Raw genomic sequence first — 23,440 nt, 5'->3', positions numbered from 1 at the left:
CCCGGGCTTGTGGGGAGCGCCTGCCCCTCCGTCAACTGAGAAACGCCTCGGGTTGTCCTTCAGGGCCGTAAATACCTGCCGGAGGGCAGAGAGCTGCTGACAGACGCCTCCTGCTGAGGAGAGAGCTGGGACTCCGAGGGCGCGTCCTCCCTGCCTGCCCCCCCCCGCCTCCCGCCCGCCGGACGCGGGTTTCCTCAGGAGCCGGAGCCGCAGGGGAGGAGCGGGGCCGCCGGTTACCTTCCCGGCAGCCCAAGTCGCTCCTTCTTCCCGGAGCGGTCAGCCTGCCGCCGGCGTTTCAAGTCGTAACCTGCAGTGAAACTAGCCATGGCGAGTGAAGGCAAACAAGTTGTTCAGCCAACAGGTGATGATGGAGGAGGAGGTGGTGGAGGAGGAGGAGGAGCGGGAAAAGAAGGAAATGCTGCGGAAGGGGGAAGTGTGCTGCAGCCTTTGAATCCAGGAGTCCCCATCCGAGGCATCAGGATGAAATTTGCTGTGCTGACAGGACTGGTGGAAGTTGGTGAAGTGTCCAACAGAGACATAGTCGACACTGTGTTTAATCTGGTAAGTTGATTGCCTTTTTGGGCGTGAGAGGGAAGAACAGCCTGTGTGTGCTGAAGAATTCTGTGCTTTTTTGATGTTATTTTTCTGTCTTTTTTTTTTTTGCATGTTTATACTTTCACCATGCTAGATTTCAGGTAGGGTCTTTTTACTTATGGATCATAAAAGCTGAAAATAAAGCATATGAGCCTCTGTCTATACATTTAAACTTGAAACAACTCTAAGCAGCATCCTCCTTAGTTTGCCTTAGAGAAATTGTTGCTTTATTTAGAACTGAAGTGTATTGTTATGTTTAAACATTCAACAGGTGTACTCAACAAGAAAGTTAAATGTTGATTTAGTAACTCAAACTGTCATCAAAACATTCACGTTGCTGTTTTACACCAAAACAACTTTTCCTGTGAAGATGTTTATGGCCTTTTTTTTCTTCCCATTTGCTTTGGAAGTAGGCAGAACTTTCACGTTCTGTCTGCAGGGGGTGGGGGTGTCAGGGAGCAGTTCATTCAAATGCTTTACTTATTCTGCTTATTAGGAAGAGTAGAATCTTGTTTCAGTGTCCTTTTTTATTAATAAATTAGGTAGTCTGCTGCTATTTTTTGAATACAGTATGGATGTATTTAATACTTCATAACAGATCTGACTATAAGTTGAGGACACAACTTTTCCTGTCGAAGCTGCAAATGTAATATATACCATTGAACTTCTTGGGCCACAATTAAAAAAATTAGGTTAGTTGTTCATGTTTGCTTGCTGAAGGAGAACAAACACTAGGAGAAAAACTGTCTTTAAGTTTACAAAGATACTCTGCTGTTATCAGAGGTCTCAAAACATCTCTAAAAATACTTGTTCCTCCTTCTTCCTTTTAGTGAGCACCTTTGACTTTAAAACGGTGTGGTTTCTGACAAACCAGGAAGTGAGAGCGTGTAGTAGTATAAAGCTCAGTAACAAGGAAAGTTGACGCAAAAGGCATACTGTTTTTTAAATGCTATTTGCGTTTCAGTTGTTTTGTTAGTAGTAGTCTTTGCTACATGCAAGTTTTAATGGTTGCCAAATATTTGTGTGCTGCGTCTGTTTAATGTTTTTTGATGTTATTTTCTTGGGTTATGATGAATGTTTACTTTTTGAATGTTTTCATATTAACAGAGTGTAATGTTCTAAATTGTTTGGATGAAAGTCCCTATACAGAGGAATTGCAGCACTGGCAAAAAAAAAGTGCAGATCAGAGATTTAAGTTACTTAGACTCCACCTGACAATTGTTCTTGACAAATCCTGGTGCTCATATATGTGGACATGAGGTTCAAAAGGAAATTTTGGTAAATAGTTTACGATTTGGGATACTTGTGTCAAGGGAAATTGTTCATGAGCGTGTTAAATTTTACTTTGTTTCTAGCATGGTTTATTGAGTGGTGTATGGGAGGTGTATTTTACGACAGCAGTGGAAGGGTCAGCAGAATATTTAAAAATGTAAAAGCTCCTTGATTCTGGGATTCCTTTTCTGCTCTGTTTCGGACAGGAGAGGAACAAAAAATTCAGCTTGATTCAGAGAATCCTCGATTTTAGATTTAAGAGGTCTGGAGCATTTGACCTGTGGACTACAATCCCCTGGATCTTCATTTCCCAGATAGACGTAGGGGAGAGTTTCTGGCCCTGGAAATTTTTGAAACTGTATTTTCACTTTTTCTGCAAGTGAAACAACGTCCCTGACCTCTCCGAGAAGATTCCCCAACCATTCCAGCACACCTGCCTGTGGTGTGGGAGGCTAAAGTTCATGCTCCTGCACCATGCTGTTTTATCGGAGCAGAAGTAGTCAATTGATAGCTATCATGAAACAACCAATAGTTTGGTAGTAAGTACGCTTTACCTGGATTATGTGAGAACAAAATCCAAATTTTTGGGCCATATCAAAAAAAGTAGGTCCCTTGGTTTCTCTGAGTCACAGAAATACATATCAACTACTGGTGATTAATTTGGAAGGAGAAGATGTCTCGATGTTCTGTGGTTTTATTAAAACTGGAACGCTTAAAAAATCAAACCAGCCAACAAACTCATTGTTTTTGTTACAGAAAGCATCTATTCTGGATTTTTTTTTTTTTTTTTGGTAAAAACTGTTAAGCTGGCTTTTTGTTATAGCTTTCTGGTATATAAGATCTCCCTACAAAACAATACTCATCCATTTGTCATTGAGTTCTGCCTCCATTCAGTCGTTAGCTGTGCCTCTTTGTTTTGTCAATTAATACTTCTGAAATCACACCGATCAGAATTTAAGGCATGTGAAGTATTGGTTAGCAATGGTGTACTTACTTTTCTGTGAGTGTATGCAGAAAAAAAAATTAACTTTTATAGGAAAAAGTGATTCTTAGCTATGGCTTTTCTGGTAGTTTGTTTCCCAGTAGCTTTTGGAGTGAGTTTACTCATGTGTGTGCAGGTTTAGTTGGGGGTATGAAAATCATGCTGTGATCTGTTGTTACTAATGGGGTTAAGCCTAACAGATCCCCTCATGCTGGGTTTCATTCAGTTTGGTGACTCATAACTGCACTATCTCAGTGGTGTTAGCAGAAATTAGCAAACTTGCTTCTCGTACTTTGAAAGGAGGAGATGTATAGTATTTAGGGGATTTTTTGATTGCTAAAGTGAGATGTCTTTGGACCAGAGAGGAAGGCTGGGCAAATCTGTGTCGAATGTTGTTTTTTACATACTTATTCTTTAAAGCATAACCACCCTCAAACATGAAGAATTAATTTTTTAAAAAAGGAGGTTAGCTGACCTAATTTTTATTTCTTGAGCAAACATGTTGCTATTAATTATGCTCTTCAAGCTTGCTGTAGCATTTGGAAGTTATGGTGAATTTCTTCATGATGGAGAGTCAAGAGAAGCCCAAAGTGCTGTCTTGATGTTTCTCATCTTTAAGGACTTAAGAGATGGTCATGCTTTATATGTGAAAGACTTAGAAGGTCAAAAATCTAAAGTGCGCAGTAATTGACCTGCTGCTTATGAAAGAAATTTAAGCTTCTGTAGTCCTGATTACTTGAACAAATAACTTGTTCAGTCCAGCAGTGTTGGATCTTGGAGATGAGAACCACCTGTAACATTTTCTCTGTCCAGCGGTATGACAGAGTACTTAGTGAGCTCACTTCTGTCATGCATCTAAAACCTAGTAGTCTCATTTTATTGTCTTCCGAAATTCTACTCTTAGAAATATTCAAATTGCTCTGCTTTGTTTTGGTCAGTATTGTCTGAGAACCTAGTTTTCCAGCCCATGATAGATATGGCTTTCTGTATTTCAGCACTTCCTAAAATTGGGATGGAAAATACTGACTTTAAAGAAAATTATTATTCGGTGAAAAACTTTGAAAGCACATTCTTGTTCAAGTATTAACCTGTTCTGTTACTTTTCTCACAGGCAGTAAGCTAAACTATGGGTTTATATTGGTTGTGCATTGTGAATTGTATTTTTAATTGACTTTGGGCAACAATAAGTCATTGAATTTCCTTTGTATACAAATCGGGTGAATTCCTGTTCATTACCTCGTATCTGCTCCTTGCCTACCCCCCACCCCCCTTTAGTTTATTAAAATAAAAAAACTCTTGGTAAGGGAGGATGATAGAATGGAAAAATAAATTATTTACGGTGGGATCTGTTACTAACTTAAAATAGCTATGTGTTTTTCACAGTAAAACAGAAAGACAAGTTGACCTACTAACGAAGACACTTTCAGATAGAGTTGTAGAAATAATTCAGCAATTGGCAAAACTTAAAAACATATATATATATAAAAAATTAGTTACTTTACTGTGTTACTAGTGTCAAAGAAGATTTTTAGGATCTGGATTTTTTGATGTAGAGAATGAATTCTGTTTTGAAGGCTGTACAATCTGCATTGGAAATATAGAAGGTCCTGCAAAATCTTTTCTAGATTAAAATTCTGGGTGCAGCTTCTGGTCTACTCAGTTCTAAATGGGCTTGTCTTGTATGTCAATGTTGTCTTGTTTCCAAGTTATTGCCGGTTTCTTGTTTATATATAAACTTAGGTCACTGGGTATCCTTGTCTTTCAGCTGGCAAAGGGTTCTCACTGACAAGTGTTTTGTTCATAATGAATGCTGTATGTGCAGGGGTTAACTACGCTGCATTATTAGGCTTGCAGTGGGAAATGGATATTCTGGTAAAATTCTGCTATGCTTCAAGCAGATGACTGCACAACTATTGTCTTTCTCTGTGGTGTTGGTGTAATTCAGTTTGGAGATGACATGCCAGAGTTTACTTAGTCTCTATACACTTGTCGACTTGAGACCCACAGATAATCTAGACTTTCTATGCTCCTCTAAAGAAAGGCATGCCTTGCTCTAAGCCAATTTTGGTTTAAATTGTTATTTGTTGTGGTTCCTCCCCCCCATCTGTGTTGCAAAGACCTTTTTTTTAATGTTCTGCCTGTCCGTTTGGTGAGGAGAATGTACTGTTGCTTCTGATTCTTGTGGATTTTGAGGTCCTGGCCAAGAGTCTCCTTGTGACGAAGTGCAAATGTGAGAGATCTTAGTTTTTATCACCTTTAGAGGAAAAATAATGGGATCTGAGGAACAAAAACTAAAATTAATTTTAAAACTTCATTTGTCACCTCTCTCGCTTCTCTCAGACTTTACTAAAACCACAAACAAAAATCAATGTAACTTTTAAAAATTCTTACTGTTTACTTTCCTTCTTTCTTCTTTTTTAAACTAACCTTCTTCCCCAACCCCACTTGGCTTATTTTATAGAACAAATCTGAGATAAATGTCAGGACTGCCGCTTGTTTGCCTTCTGCTCATGTGCCCTCTCTGCTCTTTGTCGTGTCTCCATTGCCATGGTTTCTGCACTATAAACTCTTTATCATTATTCATATTGAAAGCTAATGGCATCACCTGCTGATACAACAGGTTTCTAATTTGGTATGAATGCTTTTGAGACACTAGTATGTTTTATGAAGTAGAAATTCTCCTTTTTTCATCTCTGGTGACAGACATTTTTGCATGTACCTTCTTGCAGAAAATGCCCAAAGCTAATGCTGATAGAATTAAATGAATACAGTTGTAAAAATGCACCATAAATATATTCACAACAATGCATTGTTTTCATTACTGTAAGTTTTTAGAGAATGGCTAGGTCTTATTTTCTTATTTGCATGATCATTAAGATCATTAATATAACCTTATCAATGCTGATGACAAGTGAGAGTAACCAAATAGTTTCTAGAGCATCACTGAATATTGTGCATTTCTTAATATATGCAGTCTTCCATAGTATGTTCCCAGTAAGTGCACCTCTGGCTACAGTTATCCTAGTTCAGTCACTTCTGTCCACTTACAGTATAGATGATAAGGTAAGTCTGTGGCTTTAGCTGGGTCAAGCTTGTAGGTTGTCTTTTTTTTTTTTTAAGGTCATAGTAACTTGGACAGTCAGCTGTCTTAATGATCATGCATAGTTTTACTCTTGGTGAATGAGTGGAATTCAGCAAAAGATCTGTAATGCTTCCAAATCTGTCTTGATATCCTTTTAATAAAATATATCAGACACAAACTTGCTTCTTGCCTGCCTCTTCACAGTGGGAGGCTTGTGCCCAGTTTGATGGATGAATTTAGACTCCTTGATTCCAAGTCGTCTTCATGGTTTTGAAGACATCTAATTTGGGATCTGGTAAAAGATGATTTTGGTAAGTTTAGTAAGTTTGGTAAGTTTAGCTGACTGAATGAGGCTGAGAGATGTCTTTCACCAGACTTCACATAGTTCAAAATTGTTGAGTTATTGGAGTCACTTGTCCTTCACTTAAAATAAGAATTACAGACCACCATCTTGTTAGATTGTCTTCTGAGTAGTTATGGATACACTAACTATTGAAGTGATGTGTGTTGGGTTTTTTTTCAGGCATTGATGCAACTTGGACATTACTCTATAGTTAGTGGAAATATCACCCTGCATAGTAAGTGTAGGAATTCAGGGAAATTTTGTGGTCAGTTGAGGAAGGCATGGAATGTAGTAAATGAGAGGGTAATGGCAGTCTTGAATGACATGCTCATGATTTAGAAGAAAATTGTCTAGACTCTGAAGAGGAACTGATTTGCACTTTGGCTGTGGTATCAACTCAATTCTGTGACTGCAACTTAAAACACACTGTAGGACTACAAAATATTGAGGACAAAATCTTAAGACCGCAGTTTTTCTCAGTCTTCCTCGAACTGGCCAATTTTTATAGCTTCTCATGACCAATCTGAAGTTTCAAGTGCCTGTGAGTGACATGTGCTCTGTGTTTTCCAGAAGTTTTGGCAACCTGTACTGCCATTAGTAGGCCCTGCACAAACCTAAAATAAAGCTCAAAAAGCAAGGCTGAGCTAGGCATTTACATATATCATGTCTCAATAATGCAATATCTGATAGATAATTTTTGATTAGCAGTCCGTTCTACAAGTAAGCCTGTTCAAAATGTGTTCATAGCATACTCTGGAATTCCCCTTTAGAGAGGAACACATCAGTTCAATGACAGATTTTTCTGGTTGGTGTCCTGTAACAAAGGAGAGCGAGTCAGGTATCTATTGTGGTTGCTTTGCTCTCTCTAGGTAGGATTTTGTGTCACCCCTGTCAGACAATACTGGGCTAGGTGGACCATTGGCCTGACCCAGTAGTGCGGATAGCACAGTAATGTAGTGGCCATATGGACTGGCTCAGGAAAAGCATTTGCGGATTAGGGAATAGAATGAAATTAGTCAAAAGCATCAGGGAAATAGGTGGATGGCGTGTCAAGGTTGCTACAATGGCTGGACGCTGCAGAGTGAGATAAAAATAGATTATTATTTATGTCCGTTGAAAGAGGTTGTTGGAGGGATGAACCAAAGTGTGCAGATTCAAAAGGAGTGTGAGTAAAGAGAAGTTTTTTGAAGTGGCTGTGTTGGATGAATACTGGAGGTTGAGGAAAATCAGAGATGAGGTATTTGCTTAATTCTTTTTTAAAGCTCGGAATGGTGTGCAGTACTCAGTGGCTAGTCAATTGTACATTCAGATGCTGAAGCTTGCTGAGAAGCCCAAGTCTTCTGAAAAATCATCAAGTATGATTTATTTTTTTTTGTGTGTTTCAAGTCTGATGGAAGATAAAAATGAGCTTTCTCTATGGTTTCTTTTATTATCTCTATATTTGTTTTACCACCTATTGGGGAACCTGCAGTCATTCGGAACTGTATACCACTTGACGTGCTGTTCTGACTTTTTTTTTTAAACTAGATAAGTTGGTAACTTAAAGCACTTACAGCTTCTGTCTTTATGAGGTCATGAAGTTCTTCATGAACCTTAAGGAGGAAGCTTTAATCTGTTGCACGGATTAAATAAGCTCTACAGTTTAGTCATTGGTTGTGAAATAGCTACTTGCTACCTTTGGTGTTTCTGTGTGTAAAACCCTTTAAGAATCTTTTCTGTTGAATTCAGTCTTGCATGCATTAAATTTATGCATATCTTTTTAAAGAACTTCTCTTTATTTTAAGTGGGTCAATCTGGACAAAAGTTTTTGTTCATAATCACTAATTACAGTTAGCTAATTTTCTGTCATTCACGTGTCTTCCCTAGCCCCTAGAGGCCTTGCTGGCCTCTTCATAACATTTTGCATGATGTTTTTTGGTATTAGCTTGACCTAATTACTAGTGTCCTAATTTAGATTACATTTCTGCTTTAACTAATTCTGGATTTTTCTGTTAGACTTGGTAAAGCACTAGAGCATATTATTGCCTCTCCAAAACCTAGTTTGGTCATTTTTTTCATTTTTCTCTGTGAAACCTTCAGACTTTCTCTGTCTGGGAGGTCTGGCCATTTGCCAGGAATCTGAGGGCTCTAATTAATTTGCATAAAAGAGGATACTGTTGCCACCTGCTTTTTTAATACCACGTGTGGCCCGTGGAGAGTGTTGTTTCCAGTATGCCGTGCTCCGTATTTAGAGCAGATAGCAATCGAGGTGCATCCTTGCACAACTGCTGTAATCAAATTCACTAAATAATGATGCTGCATGAGTTGCGATTGTACCTTTTCCTGAAACACTGTAGTCCTTGCGCTGATACTGGAAGCCTGTTGTAATTTGTGAAGAGCTTGCATTGCTACAGTGCTTTAGATTCCAAAGCTTCAGAAATAGGCATAAGTACTTTCTAAATAGAAACTAATTTGTGGAGAAGAAAACCTAATGCCTCCATTGCACTGGATTCCTCTAGTAATAACTGAGGAGCTGGGAGCAGCTACGTCCCAGGCATGATTTTCTTGTTAATAGCTGCCTTGAGACGATATTTAAATGAGAATAGCTAGTGGGAATAGGATGTGCTCTGTTGCATCCTGTAAAGTGCTCTGCGAGTTTGGGCTGCAAGTCTCTTTACTGCAGCCTGCATACAAGTAGTTCTGTTGATATTTTTTTATTCTACGTACATCTAGCCTAAAAAATTAATATGCTCTATATAGCAAATTCAGATTATTTTTGGTGTGACTGAAAAGCTGGAAGTGAGTTGTTCATGCAAAAAGCTGATCTATTTTGTTGATGCAACTGAAGAAGGCAATGCTGTAGGAGCTACTGGGTTAGCTTTTCTTTGCAACTGAAAATCAAAATCAGAATAACCACTTAGGACTCATCTGTTCTATGGAAGCGTGTTATGTACGTTTGTGTCTACCCCCTTTGCCATCAGCAGTTGTTCACTGTGGTGTGGACAGAAGTTACAGAAATAAATTAAAGAAGTGAAGTCTTTTCTATTTAGCCCACTTAGATACTCCAAATTTCTAGTTATATTTTGGAATAGCCTTTTAAAACAGTAACTGTAACAGTGCATAGAGTGACCTGTAGCTTGTTTATTCTCTCTTTTGGGAATGCTGAAAGGCTAGAGGTAAGCAGCAGGTAAGATGGTCACTGTAGTGGGAGAGCAATTTTTCTTGTAAAAGAGCAGAAGGAGAACCAGTAGTATCTTGCAGTGGACTGGGACGTATGTGGTTATGGAGTCCAGGATGCTGAATGTTTGCTTGATAAATCTTACACATTGGTTCCTTTATCAAACTGTGCAGGTGTGGGTGGGAATTAAACTGGTTGCTTTCCCAAATATGATTGGGATGGGGGTGGGTGAGGAGCTGTTTGGTAAAATAAGGTAAACCCTGTTGCTGTAAAACTGTTGAATAAAAGCTTTGCAGATCCTGCAACTTTTAAGGTTTAGTAGTCCATTATTAGAGAAGTCTTTTAAGTTATGCTGTTTGCACTTCTTGGGATTAAAATTGCATTCCTAAGGATAATTGGCTTTTTGCAGGTTCAGGTGGACATTGGAATCGAATAGTGCTTAAAAAACTAACAACACCCTCCCCCCCAAAAAAATATTCTTTATGTGGAATCATAGACATAAGTCCAAAAAAAATGGCCAATGATACAGAAGTAGAATATCTGATAAGCCTTAGAACAATGCAATTGGGGGGAGAATAGGAACCAAATGACTAATGTTGGTAATGGTGCATGACTGTTAAATAAACAAATGGAAACTATCAGTCCAGTCAGCATCTGCCTCCTGCTAATGTTTTTGTTGAAACTAAGCATGTGATTTGTCTGTAGTTTTGGTTGTGAACTTGGTTGAAAAGAACTTGCAAGCTTTTTTTTTTTTTTCCTTTCTCTAATGGGAACTTAGTTATACTGTAGGATTTGGTTCCGGTGTATAATTTAGGTGCTGTAGTACATGACGTTTAGGTGTCTGATGTGGAGTACAAAACTGAGTAACACTGACTGCCTTTTTAAAATGTGTTTTGAAGTAGCTAATGTGAGATGGGGAGCTATGTATGTTTAATATTTTGTTAATGTTACAGAATGGGAGAACACTGAGATGCTGGAAATGGAGATTTCAATTGGGATTGCAAAACGTTCTCTGTCCATTTTGTAATCTACAGTCAAGGATCACCTTCTGATGCTATGATGTTCTTATCACTTCAGATTTCAGTGATTTAAACGAGGTAGCAGTGATGCACAACTTGACAATGAAGTGGGGTGAAAAGGGTTCTCAGGCACAGCAGCTTTCCATATTTATGCAAATCAGTAAATGCTCATGAGGGAAGATTGCCTTGTGTTCTTGCCCATTTCTTCCTCAAAAGTAAGGTCCTAGTCTTGTGCCATGCTAGATTTTAGTGCTTAACTTCACACCAGGACACTCTGCTTTGTCCTTTCTGTGCTCCCCTTCTCTCTTCTGTGGCCTGGCAGCTGCTGCCTTCATCCTGGGCTGCAAAAGTGAGTCCTGAGCACTCACTGGGTTCTGCAGTGGGCCGGGGAGCTGTGAAAGCCACTGTGTGCTGCAGTTGCTATGGGTCAGCTGATTGGCAGGGGTATTGCCTTCGGGGAGATGTTTATTCCATGACTCATCTGAGACCTGGCACTAAAGACTTGTGCCCTTCCTGTGCACTGCTTTTAAAGTGAAATATATATTGCTCTTCGGAAATTTTGCTGGCTTAGTAAAGTCTCACCTATGCAGGAAATGAAAGCCAGCCTGATTTCTGTCCTTAGTAGGAAGAGATTCAAATTGCTCTTTGTCAGGAGGGCATAGCAATGGCATTGTAAGTGACTTGTAAGAGGACACTTCTAACACCTATTCTGCGAAGACTAGGCTCATATACAGCAAAAAATGCCAGATTCATGGTTATGGAGTGAAGGCACAGAAAGAAACAAGTCTCAGACCTTGTGGTTAAGGTGTTTGAATAACGTTCTCCAGTCACTCATATACGACAAGAAAGGTTTGGAGCTGGAAGACAGTGGATTTTTTGCCTACATGTTAGGTCTTTAGTAAAATTTTCTTTATGGTGTACAGAATTTTCTTTATGGTGAGTTATCTTCACATGGATGGGTTTGTCTGGTGACTTAAAGATCACCAGAGTTGGTTAGACATATTTCAGAAAGATAGAATTTAGACTGCAGAAGCTTGCGTTTCTTGCTTCTGGGTGGTGCTGTCATATTGCAGAGAAGTGATACCCCTATTTCCAAATAGATCGTGGTTTAGGAGTATGCGTAGCACTTCTGTGTCCTGTCTTGAGAGAAGCCATGAGCAAGCTGAAAAAGTGCCATGTAACACTTCTAGGTACAAGTTAGTGTTGTGTGTTGTCTGCCTTCCCCTCCCCCAAAAAAGGGGGAAAGATAATTTTTACATTACCAGATGATGTAGATGACTGTAATAAGGAAACTTGGAAGTTCAGGCTTTCCCTCAGCTGGATTTTTTGTGGCAAATTGAGAAGCCTGGAAAACTGGATACAAAGTAGAAGTTGGGTAAAAAATGTTGAGGTTTCACTTGAGAGCTAATTTAATCTTGATGCCTTTGCCCTTGTTCTTAGCACTTTAAAGATTGCGATGACTGTAGTGGTTTTTAATTAGATATGCAAAGAGTTGTTGGGATCTCTTTCAATTCCAGTCATATAATTGATGCAGAGGTAAAACTTTAGAGGAGCAACCTAACTCTGCCCAAAGAAATTGTCTTAAAATAACATCACAAATGAACAGTTTAGTTTAATCACTGTAACTGTGCTGCAGTATAACTTGATTATAAGCTATTTGTTTCAAATTCAAACTTTTGAAATAAAATTCTGACTGGCTAAATGTCATGATCTTCTCATTATCCAGCATATTAGAAAAGTCGTGGTAGACTGTTGAAGTTACCAGTGAACAGAAAACGGGAAACATAATGCCCATTTTGAAAAAGGGAAAAAAAGGAGGACCCAGGGAACTGCAGGCCGGTCAGTCTCACCTCTGTGCCTGGCAAGATCATGGAGCAAATCCTCCTGTGCTAAGGCACATGGAAGATAAGGACGTGATTGGTGACAGCCAGCATGGCTTCACTAAGGGCAAATATTTGCCTGACAGATTTGGTGGCCTTCTACATTGGTGTTGCATTGTTGGTGGATAAGGGAAGAGAGACTGATGTAATCTACCTGGACTTGTGCAAAGCATTTGACACTGTCCTGCACAACATCTTTGTCTCTCCATTGGAGACACATGGATTTGATGGATGGACCACTCGGTGGATAAGGAATTGGCTGGGTGGTTGCACTCAAAGAGTTGTGATCCATGGCTTAATGTCCAGGTGGAGACCAGTGAAGAGTGGTGTCCCTTAGGGGTCCATATTGGGACCAGTATTATTTAACATCTTTGTCAGTGACGTGGACAGTGGGATTGAGTGCACCCTCAGGAAGTTTGCAGATGACACCAAGCTGAGTGGTGTGGCTGCTGCTCTAGAGGGAAGGGATGCCATCCAGAGAGACCTGGACAGGCTTGAGAGGTGGGCCCATGCAAACCTCATGAAGTTTAACAAGGCCAAGTGTAAGGTCCTGCACCTGAGTTGGGGCAATCCCAAGCACCACCCAAGGCTGGATGATGAGTGGATTGAGAGGAGCCTGGAGGAGAGGGGCTTGGAAGTATTGATGGATGAAAAATTGAATATGAGCCAGCAGTGTGCGCTCACAGCCGAGAAAGCCAATTGCATCTTGGGCTGCATCAAAAGAAGCGTGCCTAGCAGGTCAAGGGAGGTGATTGTGCCCTTCTACTCTGCTCTGGGGAGACTCCACCTGGAGCACTGCATCCATCTCTGGGACCCCCAACATAAGAAGGAACTGGACCTGTTGGAGGGAGTCCAGAGGAGGACCACAAAGGTGGTGAGGGTGCTGGAGCACCTCTCCTATGAGGACAGGCTGAGAGAGTTGGGGTTGTTCAGCCTGGAAAAGTGGAGGCTTCAGGGAGACCTTATAGTGGCCTTCCAGTACCTAAAGGGGGCCTACGGGAGAGTTGGGGAGGGACTCTTTGTCAGAGTGTGTACTGATAGGACGAGGGGTAATGGTTTTAAACTGGAAGAAGGTAGCTTTAGATTAGATATTAGGAAGAAATTTTTCACTCTGGGGGTAGTGAGGCACGGGAACAGGCTGCTCAGAGGACTTGTGGATGCCCCATCCCTGGCGGTGTTCAAGACCAGGGTGGATGGGGCTTTGAGCAACCTGGTCTGGTGGGAGGTGTCCCTGCCCATGGCAGGGGAGTTGGAAGTAGATTACCTTTAAGGTCCCATCCAACCCAAATGATTCTGTGATTTTTTTGTTAATTTCTATGGCAAAAATCACTTTGAAGTACACAGGAGTGCCACAAAGTTAAGCTAAACTTACATTTGGAGGCAGAGGGAGGGAGAATGATTCCAGTGGATTTTGACTTGTCCTGTTTGTGTTGTGTATTGTTTAGTATCTGCATTTTTGTTTGCTCTGTAGTATGACACTGTATATTAGTCCTGTAGCTGTTGCTAACTGATATGTAGGGTTTAATGAGAATTTCATGCCTCATTTCGATTAAAGTTCCTACTCTTGTAGCTGAAGCCCAGTATCACCCTGAGCAGGATATTTCCGTGCATTTCAATGTAGCAATGTCACATATTACTGACAATAGGACTAGTCAGACACAGGCTTAATGACCGTTTTCTGGCATGTGTGACACCTGTTTTGTGGAATAACTCTTCAGTTTTGGAATACAGGCACTGTATGTCTCCTGTGGGTTGGCAGTGCTTTTGACTCCTGTAGCACTGAATTAGAAGTGACCTTGATGCTTCAGTTTCCTGTTAAAGGTGGCTATGTGGGGAAGGAGGTGAACAGCTTTAAATGCTTATTTATATTCTTTTTCCTGTTGAATACTCAATTTCACAACTTTTAAGAGTCATCAACATATTTCCTATTGTTATGTGCTATAATATTTAATACATATTATATATTTTTATATGTGCTGTAATATTTAATATATTTCCTATTGTTTAGATATATGAGGCTAGAGATATGGATAGAATTCTGTTTCTCAGCTCCATCTAGGAGTTTTGTTTATCAAGGATACCTCTAAATGGGTTGGTTTGCCTGTGACCTTACTGTGTTGTGCTGGTTTTAGCTGGGGTAGAGTTAATTTTCTTCATAGCAGCTAGTATGGGGCTATGTTTTGGATTTGTGCTGAAAACAGTGCTGATGAGACAGGGATGTTTTAGTTACTGCTGAGCAGTGCTTACAATGCCAATGCCTTTTCTGCTCCTCACACCGCCCCAACAACAAAAGGTTGGGAGGAGACGTAGGTGGGACATCTTACCCCAACTGACCCCAAGGGATATTCCATACGATACGATGTCATGCTCAGTATATAAAGCTGGGGGAAGAAGGAGGGGGGAAGTTCAAAGTGACAGCATTTCTTTTCCTGAGTAACCATTACACCTGATGGAGCCTGGAGATGGCTGAACACCTGCCTGCTGATGGGAAGCAGTGAATTAATTCCTTGGGTTTGCTTTGCTTCCGTGCACAACTTTTGCTTTACCCATTAAACAGTCTTTCTCTCAACACACGATTTTTCTCACTTTTACTCTTCCAGTTCTCTCCCCCATTGCAACTGGGGGCAGTGAGCAAGTGGCTGTGTGGTGCTTAGTTGCCGTCTGGCGTTAAACCACAACATGTGTGTACTAGAAAAAATGCTTGAAAGCACATATATGGATTCTTAAAACAGGTATTGATCACTGTAACGATGGGATCAAAGCAGAGTAAATTGCAGTAACTGTATTTACAAATTCCTATATTAAAAGATGCCTGAACCTCAAAATGTAATCCAGAATTTTGAAGGCCAAGATGCCTTTGTTTAGAAATGTTAGTAGTTTGGTCAAAAGGAGCTATTGTCCATTACCAGCATGCAAGCTAACTCTCTCTGATTAAATTAACTGTGGTGTCAAACAAAATGCAATAATGAAATGTATGTACAACAACTATATTAATTGTTAGTTACCCAAGCATGTTCTTTTTGTCTTCAGGCAGTGCTTTGTTATTTGTAACGCTGTAGTCATGTATAGTGTGGTTCCATGTTGTGGTGCTGTGAGCCAGTAAGGTGTTTACAGTCACTGTATTTGGTATTATAAAGTATAATACTCCTCTTTGAGATACGTTCATGCCTCCTGCTTGAATGATTTCCATGTCAGAGGTGAGTGGTATAAAAGCAAGGAGAAAAAAGCATTATTTTTATTTTCCAATTCTGTAAACATAACAGGGCCCCGAAGAGTCAGGCTTGTTTTTTTCCTTTTCTTGCATTAGGTGCAACAAAGTTTCTGCAGCCTGAATCAAGTCTTACTTGCTCTGAGTAGGTGGTCATGACTGATATGGCACATTTAGTTACATTTAAGTTTCCTAGGAAGAGGAATGAAGGTCCAGATTTTTATACAAGATTCTAAGGATACATAAAGTAGCAAAGGACTAGAAAAAGCTACTTCTACTGTACAGGAGCTACCTGCTTTGGCAGCAATTATGTATAGGACTGCAGAGAATTGGCAGAAGTGAAGCTAGTGATAATTTCGGATAGGTGATGCAAACTAAAGTGCCTTGAGGCATCTGTATGCAGCAGTCACTGAGTTGGAAGTCACCCTGCTCCTGGGCTGTGCTTTCTGTGCTGGTCCATCAAGAGATACTTCAGAATCATGCCTTTGTTCTAATGGCAGTGTAAGTCAATGAGAAGTTCTGTCTTTGCATATTTGTATCATTTGTTCTTACAATCCACAATGTGGGTTCAGTGTTGGCAATAAAAAGCAAGAACTTCAGAAGCTTTTACGAGTTCATAAACTATTTAGCAGAAACATTTGGAAAACTGACGTCCATTTTCTTCCACCTGTGAACTGGTCCAGATATAAGTCAGTGGCATCTTTACTTCTACTGGACTGCATCACTGTTTAAATTACAGATCTTCAGGATTATGTGCTGAAAATGAGGAACAATCAGTTTGTTTCCTCAAGATGGAATTTCAGGATTTTAAAATGAAAACTAGAAAAGATGCTAAAATAATTGAGAAGTTGCTGTCTTGAGTCAGTGATTCATACATTGAGATTACATGATGTCTTCCATTTCAAGCAATCTTTAAGGATTTTCTCTGAAGTTCTGCTCATTTTTTGCAGCCATGGTATGATAGTGTGCCCCGGAGACATGTGTGGGTTCAGCCTTTGTTCAGATAAACTCTTCTAACACACAGACTCTTGCTGCTTTCCAAGCAGCAGCAAATATATGTTTTCTGCTGGGTGGAGTCGGGCACCTAGGAAATGGAGTTGGGAACTAGAAAAGGAGGACAACTGTATTGGGCTTCCCACTTCTCAGCCCAGCATGTTATGCTATGCTTCCTACTTAGAAATCAAGGAGAGTTAAGACTGTTTAGTACCCGGCTCTAGCGCTGCCTCGTTAGGTTTCTTGCATCGTGTTTTTGTGTGAAGCCTCAACTCCTTTTGCCCTTAAAAGGAAGAGGGGATATCTTATCTAATTCAGATGTCTCAAAGCCATCTTCATAGGATAGTGTGTAGCTCTATTAATTTTTCTCTTTCCTTTTTCGGCAGTTGCCTCAGCTCCTGAGAAGAGAGATGGAGGCAGGGCCTACCATGATATAGTCTGATCCCAGTGATTCCTGGGATGTTATCTTTGTCCTGTTACCTGCTGGGGTGCTTGTTTCTGCAACTCCAGTGGCACTTAAAGGGTTCAAACCCTGACTTAAGTTTCATTCCAAAGTTCTGTTATGTTTTTCAAAATTTTGATAGCTTTAATGATTCCATGAGCCAGTAGTATCCTCTGTGTGCCTTCTGCTACTGTCTTCATTTCATATTACTTCAGCAGGGAGTATTCTTTGTCATTCCAAATAGTACTGAAAGAGACAACTTTGCTTAGACAGGGAGAATGCTCATTTTAGGGAATTGGACTGTTTATTCTCACTGTATGTACAGAGACATGGAAGTACCTTCATAATTTGAAACGTTCAGTGAATGAGGTGATCCTCATCTTCCATTTTAGTTTTTGAAACTTGAGAGAAGGAACTGGTCAACCTTCTTTGGAAACTACCTGTTCTTTCAGGAAACAGCTGAAAGTTTTGTTAGTTGTGCATTATATGTGCATTTGTATTACAAAGACTAGTTTGATTTTTGAGAAAATTATCTTTTTATTTTTTAATGTGCTTGTCTAATAAACTGTTCTTCCTGTGTTTCACCAAAAGATATTGTAGCGTAAAAATTATCCTAATTAGAAGTCATAAGTAGTTACAATTCCTAATTAGAAGTCACAAACAGAGTAGTATCAGACTTGATCTTTTTTTGAAAGAGAACAATAAACTAAATGTGCTGGCACCTTTCTGAATTTGGTGGGTGATGTTGAATTAGGCTCTAATTGTATTTGTTGTAACTCAGAATGTGACTTTTCCAATAAATAGCCACACAACCTTTACAAACTAGAATGATAATAATTGCAGCAGCATTCATCTTGCTTGTACCTTGTCTACAAGCAATGCCTTGTGTTCAACTGCAGAGCCTGTTGTAAGAGCAGGATTTCTGCTTGCAGGCAGCTAGAAGGCTGAAACTGGGTTCTCATTCTGGAAGAGTAGCAAGCTGTCCTTCCTATGAAGGACCCATTTTCCTTGTCTTCTCTTCTCGTCTCCCTGTGTTTTAAGCAAGTGGGATGATTTACTGATCATATGATAATCAGATAATCTGTAAATATATTTCAGGATAATCTGTAGATATATTTAATTATATATTCCAGGATTTCACTGCTGTTAGCTAAAGTCATGAAACATCCACTGAGGGGTACATGGAGGTTGCCATGTAGATGTGTGTTTTCCAATTCCTGGGGTAGAATATATGGCAAACAGTAGAAACCTGCTTAAAAACAAGAAAGTAACAAGTGAAACTGTCAAATGAGAAAACTGGAATGAAGAACTAAACTCTTGGAACTGAAATGACACGATCAAATGAGAAAACTAGAAATTGAGAAACTATAAAATGAGCTAAATGTAGCATTCTAAGACAATCTGGATGTCTATATTGATCACCTCCTGAACATCATAAGAACAATATTCCTGAAAAGCCAATTTACCAGTAGGACATTGTTGTGGTAATTCTGTAGTTGACCCATACTAAAAAAAAAAAAAGGGGGGGGGAGGGGGAGTTTAGGTTTTAAGGCATGTGATTTACAGGTATTTTTTTAGCTCTTTGTAAACTGTTACAAATGTGATGTAAGCTCTTCAGAAAAGTATTATTTAGCTGAATCAGCAATGACCTAAAACCTGAAATGAGTTTTATGGGTATTAAAGCTCTAGTGAGGGTGGTATCATTCTACAACTTTAGAAAGTAGAATATGAAGCTGTGTTGTTGACTTGGTATGGTTCTGACCTATCTCATAACAGCAGTTCTCAGGACACAAAATTTGTAAACACTCAAGTCCTCTGGTACACCTGGGGCTGAGGAGCTACAACATTCTTATTTTTTAAATCTATTGGGAAGATGACAACCTTCTGTGTTTTGTTGAAACAATCTCTTCTTCCCTAACATTAACCTTCTGCTAAGTGCAGTGAATGATGAGAAGATTTTAGCATCTTTACATAGTGAGACCTCATTGCCAACCTCTACGTTTTGTAATGCTTAGTTATGAAAGAGGAAATGAACACAAAAGCTGTTCTTGATGACTGGCAGCATATAGTGAGGGGCTTGTTTTTGGAAAGGCAGGAGACAAGCTGTGTTGTGTAGACAGAAGTTTCTGAGCAGTGTGTCCTAAAACACAAAGTTGATTTGTGCTAGAACTTTAATGCAATACCAAATAATAGTAGTTGTATGAATGCAAAATGTTTCTTTTATAAAAAAGAAAGAATAACACGTAGCAGTAGAAATAATAGTAATTATTTTTCAATACAAAGAGCAACTAAAGAAAACGTTGAAAATACTGAGGTGGTCCTATTTGCGAGGTCCTATAGACAACAGTAGGAATTGTTTTTCTATTTTATCTGCTAATTCTCTGGAAGGTATGTACTGAAGAAGCAGCTTTGAATGGAGGAGGATCTCAAGATGGAAATGAAAATTCTCATGCTTTCAAATCTAAAGTCAGAAACGTGTCATCATTTTCAGCTAAAGCTTTTTGAAGTTCCTGTACATTACCTGAGGCAGAGATACGTTGTTGACAAATCTGTAAGTTTCTGTGTGGAAGATGGTGTCTGTGAAAGCACAGATATGTTATAGTTCGAAGTATTTGGTTTGCTTTGCTGTGGGTGCAGCTGCTGTTGTCACTGCCATCACTGCAGATGGTGATAACCATGTGCCATGGTTTGGGCCGAACCAGGCACCGGGCAGAATGACAGATGCTCCCCCCTGCCTGTCTTCAAAGAGAGAGGCAGGAGAGAGACTTACGAGTTTAGAAGGAACTAAACTACTTTAATGAAATGCTAATAATAAAATAAAAAGGAAATGATGAAATATATACAAAACTGTATCAAGATCCCAGGATGACAATCGTGTCACTGGCTGGCATTGGGGAAGTCCCAGACTGGACTGAGTGATGGGTGGGAACTGGATTCTGAATCTGGATTCAGGATCAAAGGCAGATGAACAGACAGAGTCCTCCTTGGATGCTGGCCATTGAAGAAAGAGAGCTGTCCTTTGATCCCTCAGCTTTTATACTGAACATGAGGCAGATGGGATGGAGTACCCTGTTGGTCACCTGTCCTGTCCGCTCCTCCCCAGAGGTGGGACCCCTCTACGCTTTTCCACTTCTGACCCTCCAACGGGGCAAATAACAAAGTTAGCTGGCCTTGGGTGTTACAGCAATAAGTATAAGCAAGAGCTTCTCTGCATACCATTCCTTAGCATCAACTATCAACATAGGTTTTATCAGTCTGAGAGCAAACAGTTTCTGCACAATATGCTGTTAATTTCAGTAGTTAGAAGAGGCCCAGCTAAAGAGTAAAGTTACTGAACAAAATTGGTCCTGTTTTACCTCAAACCAGGACACCGTGGTTACTGCCAACAATGATTTGAGGCTAGAAACAAGAGCTTTTGTATTATATACTCTCAATGTGTAAAAGTCTTAAACTGGTAACTGGACTAGTGCTTGTAATTTGAAAAAAAAAATTAAGAAGTCTTGTCCCGTAGGATGATGATCTTAAATTTATGAGAATCTACTTGTGGGTTTGATGGAAAACATTAGTGCTGATAGGGTGATTCACAGACCAAATGCATGTTAAATGTTGAAATATGTAAATTGGGTCATTTCATAAATGTAACATTCTTATGCAGTGTGAATAAAAACTATTATTAATTTTTGGAGTAATAGGAGGCATAAGCAGAGAAATTTACTCCTGTCTCCCTACCAAACTCTTTAAAATTCTGCCTTAAATGGATGTATTTCTCACTTTATTTTTGACAGTCTTGTATTGTTTTTTATGACTGACTTCATTCACTTATTTTTGGGTTCCAAAAATGTTACTGCTCTATAAATCTGAAATTAGTTTTGTATTAAACACAGTGAGAAATAGGACTGGGACATAATAAGAAAAAGAAATCCAATTTTATCACTTCTTAAATGTTATTATCTCACAAGAGCATTCTTTTGATTACCTGGAGTCATTTAGCACCATCTGTAGTGCCATGTGTAACACAGTTAAAGTAGTATAATAGATGCTGAGGATAAACACAGTTAAATTAAAAATGGTTACTGAGCAAATGATTAAGTAATATTTTTAGGAATTTAAGAGTCTTCCATGGAGAGGAGTTTTTATCTGTAGCTTTATTTTCCATAACCCACTGCTTTTTCTCTTTGGCGTTCTCAGTGCAGAGCTATGATGGCAATGAAGTGATTGCCACTGGTAAGTTTTCTCTAAGCAAATGTTATTACTGTCTGTTTCATCTGTATTTTCTGCACAGTAAAGAACTGTGCTTTAGCTGTCCTTTGGTGCAGTCTCTCGTCTTTGCCTGGAGTGCCCACATACAGGAGGAGAGGGAATGGCTGTGATGATAGTTCTTTACTCCAGTGGTGTCAGGAGTTCATCAGTTTCCAGAGTTAAACAACTAAATTAGCTCCAAACTTCTGCAAGCAGCACATGGACTGTTTAAGAAACTAGGTGATGAATATAGCGCTCAGCACTCTACTTAGTTGTCTTAATGGGAAATGATTAAAAGAAAAGGAGACTTCTGCTTAATATGACCTTTTGAGATTGAAGGGTGGTGATGTTCAGCAAGATACTTGTGATTCAGTGATGGAGTAGATTGGCAATTATGTTTAAAGTAAATTTGATTTCTTCATAAAGCTTTGTTTACCTTATTTAAAGAAATAAAGGGATCTTTGAGTTGATAGCATCACTGGAACAGAATAGTTATGAAAATTCTTTTGTCAGTGTTGCAGTCAAATGCTTATTTGTTAGAAGAATTATAGATGCTGAAAGCTGTTTTCTGGCTCATCTCTAAATTGCTTTGTACAAAGGTTACAACCTTTAGCTGACAATATTTTGTCAGAGTATGATTGACACTAGCTTTATACTTTGATAAGGTTACAAATAAGTGTAACTTGAATTTCTTCTTTCTATAACTTACTTTCGTTCCTGAACATTTCCTTGAATGTTTCATTAGGATTTGTGCCGAACATAAATGTGTTCCACAAGTCCCTTTCTCATCTCAAAATTTGCATGAAAGAAGGACAGAAGATAGAGTGAAAAAATTTCTATTTAAGTACTTTCCAAATTATGAATAATGGTGCCTGTATATGTATCATGACAGCCTTTCCTGTTCCAGATCTGACCAGCTGTGCTTAGGTAAAAGTGTTGCCAAAGATGGCATTGCACATGAAGGAAAACAGGTGAATGGCAACAAGGATGAAAAAAGTTTTAGGTTCATCTTGAAATAATAATAGTTTCTTAAGCAAGTGTTGTATTCTGTGCTGAATGCTTTGCAAAAAGTCCAATAATAAACAAAACGCAGACAATCCCACTCCTTTTAAAAATTATACATCAAGAAAATCATACTATTTTTCCTTTTGTTGTCCATCCACTGTCACTGTATTTTTCCCAATGTTGGTAATTGAATGTTTTTTTTCTGGTATTTCAGTTGATGTGTAAAAACCAAAACAACTTGATTTTTTGAAAGTAAGTGTGTAATGCTACGATTTCACAGTATAAATATATTCAAGTAGTCATGTCAATGTGTAAAACAAGAATGCTATGATTGTATGGCTAAAGTAGTCATACGTGAGGCACCCATGTGCCTCCACAGACCTATTCCCTTGAAGAGGGCTTAATGTGGATAAAATGTTAATCTGCTTCACTCGTACTGCATAATTCAGTCTTAAGTAAACGCTAAATAGGAAAAAGTCATCTATATCATAAATTTCAGAAGGAAAATTGAGACTTTGCTAGGCAGAAAATGCTTTACTTTCCAAACATTTTAAAGGTATTGCAGAAATCTTTGGGTTTGTAGGTTTAATTGGATTTTCAAGACTTCGTTGCACTTACTGCAAGTGTTTGAGTAAATAGAGGCAGGGTTTTTTTCTTGCTGTTTTGACTTAGCGGTTGATGGAGCTGAAATAATGTGGTGGTTATGCCAAAGCCTATATTTGTATTTCTTGCTTCATTTTTCAGTTACAGAAAGTGAAGTGTTCTGTAATACAAATTGTGTGCTCACCTGTAATGCCAGTAGGAGGACATGAGAAGTTTACTTTGGGTTTTTATATTAACTGAATCTGGAAAACACAATGCGTATGTTTACATTTAGAGACCAACCTGAGTTACATTTGCAGTGAAGTGCATAAAAGCTATCAGCAACGTACTTAGTGCGCATTAAGACATACCAGTTTACACTTGAAAGTATTTTCAAGCTTTATTAATTTAAGATTAAAAACTTATATAGTATATTTTACAGACATTTTTTTAGCTTTCTATTAAGTTCGCCTTGTTAGCAAAATCCCACAATTTTGAGTTTGAGTGGGCTATGCTGTAAAGCTGTAGGGCTGCAGAGCTATACCTTTAACATCTATTTATCAGCTTAGATAATTTTGCATGAGTTATTGCTGGGCTTCCTGTTCCTCTTACTTCTATGGTATATATCTTTTTTTACTCACG

The 23,440-nt window shown here is 39.1% G+C and overlaps 1 protein-coding gene across 1 annotated transcript in view; it reads left to right on the top strand.

The window, feature by feature from the left end:
- Positions 1–323: 323 nt before the first annotated feature.
- Positions 324–23,440, top strand: part of LRBA (LPS-responsive vesicle trafficking, beach and anchor containing) — a 419,275-nt gene continuing 396,158 nt past the window's right edge. The window contains exon 1 of the mRNA XM_009890761.1: positions 324–561. Coding sequence (XP_009889063.1) covers positions 325–561 — 237 coding nt within the window. The 5' untranslated portion in view covers position 324. The remainder of the gene's footprint in view (positions 562–23,440) is intronic.

Source organism: Charadrius vociferus, unplaced genomic scaffold (assembly GCF_000708025.1).
Source record: "Charadrius vociferus isolate BGI_N301 unplaced genomic scaffold, ASM70802v2 scaffold178, whole genome shotgun sequence".
NCBI classification, from domain to species: Eukaryota; Metazoa; Chordata; class Aves; order Charadriiformes; family Charadriidae; genus Charadrius; species Charadrius vociferus.
The sequence above is the reverse complement of the archived record's forward strand: the minus strand, read 5'-3'. Positions and strand labels throughout refer to the sequence as shown.